At 41.5% G+C, this 8,443-nt stretch overlaps 1 protein-coding gene across 2 annotated transcripts in view; it reads right to left on the bottom strand.

Moving 5' to 3' along the window:
* Positions 1–294: 294 nt before the first annotated feature.
* zbtb44 (zinc finger and BTB domain containing 44) overlaps positions 295–8,443 on the bottom strand; it is a 40,666-nt gene continuing 32,517 nt past the window's right edge. The window contains exon 6 of one of the 2 annotated variants that reach the window (XM_041995666.1): positions 295–3,705. In XM_041995666.1, coding sequence (XP_041851600.1) covers positions 3,312–3,705 — 394 coding nt within the window. In that variant the 3' untranslated portion in view covers positions 295–3,311. The remainder of the gene's footprint in view (positions 3,706–8,443) is intronic. The other variant, XM_041995667.1, reaches the window with a different exon arrangement.

Here is an 8,443-nt window from a genome sequence, read left to right as displayed (position 1 = left end):
ATATTTTTCATCAAATGATAAAATGTCGCAGTTTCATCATCTGATTTTCTACTGGGAATAAAAGATGGATGAGATCTGTTTATTCATTTTACACAGCAACGTAACATTTTTGGGGTTTTATGATCAAATTGATAAATCTTAAGTATGGAAACATAAAGCTACTGAAACTCCGCCCCCTTGTGGTGATTAAATCTACAAAATCCACCTTTAAGCTAGCTCGTCTTTGTAATGCTATGAAATACAAAACACGAAATATTGACTTGGAGAAAATAATTCTTCAGACAAATATATTGATTTATTCTGACTTCAGTTATTTTATTTACATTTTATACTCATACAAAAACATGTTTTTAAAGAGCAACAGGAATGCAAAGCCAGAACAATAGCAAAGATTCAGCAACCATCGACTCTTAAATACAGAGCGGCCATGTTGTTTTTACTGCCACCGGTGGAATATGATCCAGGTTAAACACTCAACACCATCGAGAATGATCGGGACATTTCTCCAAGCTACGCTTTGAGTACAGTATAAAGACACAAAATACAACATCTGCCTGAGAGCAGCTTGTAATCAAGTAGCCTACAGTATAAAGAATATGCAACATGTTGTTAGTGTATATACTGTACATTTATTTATATATACACACAAACTGCAGACAGTCACAAAATAAAGACTACCAAGACCCTCCCCGAACCCCCCTCTATTCACATTGAACAAGAATATCCAAATATGCCATGAAACAGCAACTACAATACAAAAAAAATCACCAAAAATATATGTCATTATGTAGAGCTACCATTTTTTCTCAGACTTTTTATAGTTTTAAATAAACCATATGGACTGGAAAATGTATACAACATCAAGTGTACACTGAAAAGGCATGTCCTCTATGTAATCAGAGTATTGTAAAACATTGCACCTAAAAAAAAGGGGGTCATGTACAGAACAGAAGAGGGCATGCTGAACAACAGATCAGAGCTACGCTGGGTGAATAAGGCCAAGACGTCACCACCAACTCCATACATGCTCTTTTTAACTTCACAGAACAATATGAACATGCAACTTTAAAACAAACACAACGGAGCTGAAGAGAAGCGGTCATGTGACGTCCGAGCCTCCGTCGGGGTCCTGGGTGCACCACCGCTCACATTTTTACTTCACACTAAATTATACATTCTTTCTTTTTTTCTTTAAAATATGCATGTTTGTGTAACTAATTCACCACCTGAAAGAGGAAATCAAAACAACACTGGTCCATTTATTGCACACCATTGGTTCACAAAAATATTTTGGGCACTTTGCTTCCAACAAACAGCAGCATTTCATTATAAAAAGTTGTCAGAATACAGACACGAGCACAACAGATGAGAAGCATGAAGTACAAATGGATAGAATAGAAAAGCTTTTTTTTTTAAATATATCAACTTTGTGCAACTAGAGTTAATAGGTCCACTTGCTAAGGCTAGGCTCTGAAATGCACATCATACAGTGTTTAGAGGGGCAGCTCAGCAGGACCCCTTTGTTAAATAGAGTGGACTTAGAATGATTATCTCTTCCTTTAATCATGTGCAACTGCTGATTGCCATGGCAAATCCCCAATACAACAGAGAGCATTTGGTCCTGAAGGAAAAAGCTTGATTTGTACCCAGATAAAAAGGGCAAATGGCACAAGATTTTAAAAAGTGACAGAAAGGATGGCACAGGGGGGCGCGAGCTCTTATTAAGACGGCTCTTAATGCATTTCATTGATCAGGACCAGGGTCGGGGGGACTGGCGTCCACATCACAGCAACATTTATTTTACAATCAACCCTGCGTGAGCGCCTCCATCCTGCTGCCACACCCGGAGATGCCGGCTGTTTGGGTTACAATCGGGGCTGGAAATAAAATGGAAGTAACAGAGTCACCGTCAGTAGCATTGGACTCATGGAGCGTCGCCATGGGTGTCATCTCCTTCTCAAAGTACAGGCACAACAATGTCTATGTTCACAACTGCAACCATGTTGGCACAACACAGGTAACAGGAGTCGGAGGTTTCAATGAAACAAGCACAACGAAGTGAACTCGTCACAGGACAGCCTGCTTCACACACATCATGTAAGTTGATGCAACTCAGTATCAGCTTCATCAGCACGCTCCCGCTGCTTCTGAAATCACCTCAAACTCCGCCCTCGTGACCTTCTGATCGCGTCCGGCCAGTCAGGCTGCAGCTTTGCAGCAGGTGTTCAACACGGAGCGCTTCAGAAGAAAGTCAGGACGAGGTCAGACACACCAGTCCTGACCCGTCCTGTCGCTGCCGGTGACTAGAGAAGCACTCGGTGAGTGTCGATGCTTGTTTGGGAAGCTTTTCCCTCCTCACATTTTATCTAAATAAAAGTCTCACAAGCTTTAAAACAACTAAACAAACATTATGTACCAAAGTAAAGCGTCACGCTAAATGCTTCAAACGTCAGAAAAGTACCGCGCAGATCCGGATCAAATCCTGCAGGAAAACCAGCATCTGGCCTCAAAGGTTGTCAAGCAGGCTGAACTTCAGTTTAACGGCTACAGAATCAGCAGTTCTGGGACAAACCAGACGCTCGCGGTTTTCTTTCCTGACATTTCGCTTATTTTTTCTTTAAGTGAAAAACTGTTTTAGAGCAACAAGGTTTGATTCAGCGTTCACCGTGAGGAAAACAGGACGCCTCAAATACCTTCCAGGAATATTGTGTCAATATATTTCAAGTCTTTAACATTTAAAAGTGAAATGTGTTCATACTGATTAAAGAATCTCACACACACACACACACAGCGTTCAGACAGACTACAGTACAAGCTGCTGCAGTCCAGATAATATCCACATTTAACAGTTTGCTAGTAGCAACGACACCGAAGGAAACAGTCTCTGCCACGAAGCAGCGTCTCCTCCACAGAAAAATACTAGTTTGTTTAAGACTCCACTCGTTCTGGACAAAGTCCTTTTCTTCCTCTATATGAACTTTAAGTGTGAACTCAGGCACTTTCCAAAAGTAGAGCAAGGCTTGGAATTAACAGACCCCATGTTGGCTAAGATATAGACGACTTTAGCTAGCGCTGCATTCACGTCACATGGGAAAAACCACCTTCCTATTTTAGAACACTGTTTCCAGGTAACAAGGCTGCGAGTGGCCGACCCGATGACATCTGGAGGACAACATGGACTCGAGTAAGTGCTTCTGTTTTGTGTGTAGAAAAAGACGTCATGAAGCTTCAGAAAACGTCAACCGCTGCACACGTGCGTCGTGATCCCATGTGACATGACTGCAGCGTGAGACGTGATGGACAAGCAGGAATCACTCGATGGTGATGGAAGCCGCCTCCTCGGCGTTAGCATGCTGCTGCTCTCCAAACGCCTCCGGGGAACTGCCTCCGATGCTGTTGTCCATCTTCGTCTCCTCCGTCATGACTGCTGTCTCGTCGGCATCCATCTTGGGGGAGGCTGGGGCTTCCAGGTGATCCAGGGGTTCAGGCGAAAGGAAGCCAGAGGAGCTCTCACAGTTCTGGGTGGAGGAGGAGACCTGGGAGATGACGGGCATCTGGACTGAGGAGGAGGATGAGGCGGCAGTGGTGGTGGAGGTGGTGCCAGGGTAGACCGGGTGATGTTGTGACTCCTCCAGCTCATACTGGACTCCCAGCGCCTCCTCCTCCTCCTGCACCTGGCTCAGGTAGTCGGGCACGAGGAAATCACTGAAAGGATGAAGAGGACACGCTGAGCTCAGCATCCTTTCACTTCCATGCAGACACGGTTATAAAACACACATAACTGGTGTAAACAGGAACCCTGCATGTTAGCTGGGTCATCTCTGCACGTTAGCATCAACCTAACCCACAAAAAGAGAAACGTTTCTGCACTCTGACGAGCATCATCAGGACATGAACTCATCACTTAATATCTCAATGAAATTAAACGGCAGAGAAGCAAAGAAACAGGAAAGTGACGAGCTCTGGTCTGGAGGACCTGGAGCTCATGTCTCTGTGGACCGACTCGGATTTCAGTTCCACACAGAATGCCAACAGTTTTCAAACCTGTCCTGAACTTTTGATCATGTTTTATTTAGGCCGTGACTGTGGTCTTGTTTCCATCAGCTCATGCTGCTGCAACATTCACTTTAGTCCAGAAGCAGACATACCCGACCTACGGACAACTGTAGAGGACAAAAAGGTGTTAATTTGCTTTGAGGCTGGAATAAAGCTGCTGTTCTTCATCCCTGTAAAGGAAGTTGAGGTGCATTCATTGGGACCATTTGGCTGTTTGTTCCCCCACAATGAAATAAAGGAAATACAGTTTCCTCCAAATCCTGCTGACTGGGTCACATGTTACGCTGGTATCACCCCAACAAGACATTTCTTTTCCCTATTTTTGTTACACCTGTTTTTCTTTTTCCATTTCTGTCTTTAACTAAACCAGCTGTAGCTTTTAATCCCAGTATAAACCAGTCTTTAGCAGCTTTTAATCCCAGTATAAACCAGTCTGTAACAGTTTTTAATCCCAGTATAAACCAGTCTGTAACAGCTTTTAATCCCAGTATAAACCAGTGTGTAGCAGCTTTTAATCCCAGTATAAACCCGTCTGTAGCAGCTTTTAATGCCAGTATAAACCAGTCTGTAGCAGCTTTTAATCCCAGTATAAACCAGTCTGTAGCAGCTTTTAATCCCAGTATAAACCAGTCTATAACAGCTTTTAATCCCAGTATAAACCCGTCTGTAGAAGCTTTTAATCCAAGTATAAACCAGTCTGTAACAGCTTTTAATCCCAGTATAAACCAGTCTGTAACAGCTTTTAATCCCAGTATAAACCAGTCTGTAACAGCTTTTAATCCCAGTATAAACCAGTCTGTAGCAGCTTTTAATCCCAGTATAAACCAGTCTGTAACAGCTTTTAATCCCAGTATAAACCAGTCTGTAACAGCTTTTAATCCCAGTATAAACCCGTCTGTAGCAGCTTTTAATCCCAGTATAAACCAGTCTGTAACAACTTTTAATCCCAGTATAAACCAGTCTGTAGCAGCTTTTAATCCCAGTATAAACCAGTGTGTAGCAGCTTTTAATCCCAGTATAAACCAGTCTTTAGCAGCTTTTAATCCCAGTATAAACCAGTCTGTAACAGTTTTTAATCCCAGTATAAACCAGTCTGTAACAGCTTTTAATCCCAGTATAAACCAGTCTGTAGCAGCTTTTAATCCCAGTATAAACCAGTCTGTAGCAGCTTTTAATCCCAGTATAAACCAGTCTGTAGCAGCTTTTAATCCCAGTATAGACCAGTGTGTAGCAGCTTTTAATCCCAGTATAAACCCGTCTGTAGAAGCTTTTAATCCAAGTATAAACCAGTCTGTAACAGCTTTTAATCCCAGTATAAACCAGTCTGTAACAACTTTTAATCCCAGTATAAACCAGTCTGAAGCAGCTTTTAATCCCAGTATAAACCAGTCTGAAGCAGCTTTTAATCCCAGTATAAACCAGTGTGTAGCAGCTTTTAATCCCAGTATAAACCAGTCTGTAACAACTTTTAATCCCAGTATAAACCAGTCTGAAGCAGCTTTTAATCCCAGTATAAACCAGTCTGTAGCAGCTTTTAATCCCAGTATAAACCAGTCTGTAGCAGCTTTTAATCCCAGTATAAACCAGTCTATAACAGCTTTTAATCCCAGTATAAACCCGTCTGTAGAAGCTTTTAATCCAAGTATAAACCAGTCTGTAACAGCTTTTAATCCCAGTATAAACCAGTCTGTAACAGCTTTTAATCCCAGTATAAACCAGTCTGTAACAGCTTTTAATCCCAGTATAAACCAGTCTGTAGCAGCTTTTAATCCCAGTATAAACCCGTCTGTAACAACTTTTAATCCCAGTATAAACCCGTCTGTAGCAGCTTTTAATCCCAGTATAAACCAGTCTGTAGCAGCTTTTAATCCCAGTATAAACCAGTCTGTAGCAGCTTTTAATCCCAGTATAAACCAGTCTGTAACAAGGTTTAATCCCAGTATAAACCCGTCTGTAGCAGCTTTTAATCCCAGTATAAACCAGTCTGTAGCAGCTTTTAATCCCAGTATAAACCAGTCTGTAACAACTTTTAATCCCAGTATAAACCCGTCTGTAGCAGCTTTTAATCCCAGTATAAACCAGTGTGTAGCAGCTTTTAATCCCAGTATAAACCAGTCTGTAACAACTTTTAATCCCAGTATAAACCAGTCTGTAGCAGCTTTTAATCCCAGTATAAACCAGTCTGTAACAGCTTTTTAATCCCAGTATAAACCAGTGTGTAGCAGCTTTTAATGCCAGTATAAACCAGTCTGTAACAGCTTTTAATCCAAGTATAAACCAGTCTGTAGCAGCTTTTAATCCCAGTATAAACCAGTCTGTAGCAGCTTTTAATCCCAGTATAAACCAGTCTGTAGCAGCTTTTAATCCCAGTATAAACCAGTCTGTAGCAGCTTTTAATCCCAGTATAAACCAGTCTGTAGCAGCTTTTAATCCTATTATAAACCAGTCTGTAGCAGCTTTTAATCCCAGTATAAACCAGTGTGTAGCAGCTTTTAATCCCAGTATAAACCAGTCTGTAACAGCTTTTAATCCCAGTATAAACCAGTCTGTAGCAGCTTTTAATCCCAGTATAAACCAGTCTGTAGCAGCTTTTAATCCCAGTATAAACCAGTCTGTAGCATCTTTTAATCCCAGTATAAACCAGTCTATAACAGCTTTTAATCCCAGTATAAACCCGTCTGTAGCAGCTTTTAATCCCAGTATAAACCAGTGTGTAGCAGCTTTTAATCCCAGTATAAACCAGTCTGTAACAACTTATCCAGTATAAACCAGTCTGTAGCAGCTTTTAATCCCAGTATAAACCAGTGTGTAGCAGCTTTTAATCCCAGTATAAACCAGTGTGTAGCAGCTTTTAATCCCAGTATAAACCAGTGTGTAGCAGCTTTTAATCCCAGTATAAACCAGTCTGTAACAACTTTTAATCCCAGTATAAACCAGTCTGTAGCAGCTTTTAATCCCAGTATAAACCAGTGTGTAGCAGCTTTTAATCCCAGTATAAACCAGTGTGTAGCAGCTTTTAATCCCAGTATAAACCCGTCTGTAGCAGCTTTTAATGCCAGTATAAACCAGTCTGTAGCACCTTTTAATCCAAGTATAAACCAGTCTGTAACAGCTTTTAATCCCAGTATAAACCAGTCTGTAGCAGCTTTTAATCCCAGTATAAACCAGTCTGTAACAGCTTTTAATCCAAGTATAAACCAGTCTGTAGCAGCTTTTAATCCCAGTATAAACCAGTCTGTAGCAGCTTTTAATCCCAGTATAAACCAGTCTGTAGAAGCTTTTAATCCAAGTATAAACCAGTCTGTAGCAGCTTTTAATCCCAGTATAAACCAGTCTGTAGCAGCTTTTAATCCCAGTATAAACCAGTCTGTAACAGCTTTTAATCCAAGTATAAACCAGTCTGTAACAGCTTTTAATCCCAGTATAAACCAGTCTGTAGCACCTTTTAATCCCAGTATAAACCAGTCTGTAGCAGCTTTTAATCCCAGTATAAACCAGTCTGTAGCAGCTTTTAATCCAAGTATAAACCAGTCTGTAGCAGCTTTTAATCCCAGTATAAACCAGTCTGTAGCAGCTTTTAATCCCAGTATAAACCAGTCTGTAGCAGCTTTTAATCCCAGTATAAACCAGTCTGTAAGCAGCTTTTAATCCCAGTATAAACCAGTCTGTAGCAGCTTTTAATCCCAGTATAAACCAGTCTGTAGCAGCTTTTAATCCCAGTATAAACCAGTCTGTAGCAGCTTTTAATCCCAGTATAAACCAGTCTGTAACAGCTTTTAATCCCAGTATAAACCAGTCTGTAGCAGCTTTTAATCCCAGTATAAACCAGTCTGTAGTCTGTGACTTGGTGCCTGTACGTTGGGGTAAGACCTACAACAAATAAAAACCTTCTCCTCCTCATGTTGTGATGACAGTGAAACTCATGGATAAGACGTAGGGCTGGGCAATTAATCGAATTTTAATCGCAATTACGATCTGGGTTTTCAACGATCATAAAAATGAAATGGTCCGATTATTTTTTGTCCTTCGATTTGTGCTGTTTTCAAATTGAGCGCAGCTGTCATTGCAGAGCTTTGCTGCAGACTCCTCCCACTGCTGCAGACTCCTCCCACAGCCCCGACCGCTTTAGTTTCATTCAGAACGAGTTGCAGACACCTGGACACACGGGAGGCGGCGTCGCTCTTTCTCCATCATTTTCTAAGTAAACTTGCGCGAGGAAGCGAAAATCGCTGCCTCCTCCAGCCAAGCGGCAGTCGACAGTCGTGCATGTAAAATGTTGCGTTTGTGCACGCAGACGTGCACACGGGGCCTTGCGACGCAACACAAAAAAATAGAAAAATGTTCCATTTTTGTGAGTCGCAACTAAATAATCCACCAGCTCCCAGAG

Source organism: Melanotaenia boesemani, chromosome 9 (assembly GCF_017639745.1).
Source record: "Melanotaenia boesemani isolate fMelBoe1 chromosome 9, fMelBoe1.pri, whole genome shotgun sequence".
In the NCBI taxonomy this organism is placed as follows: Eukaryota; Metazoa; Chordata; class Actinopteri; order Atheriniformes; family Melanotaeniidae; genus Melanotaenia; species Melanotaenia boesemani.
Note: the sequence above shows the minus strand (reverse complement) of the source record. Positions and strands in the feature narration are given on the sequence as shown.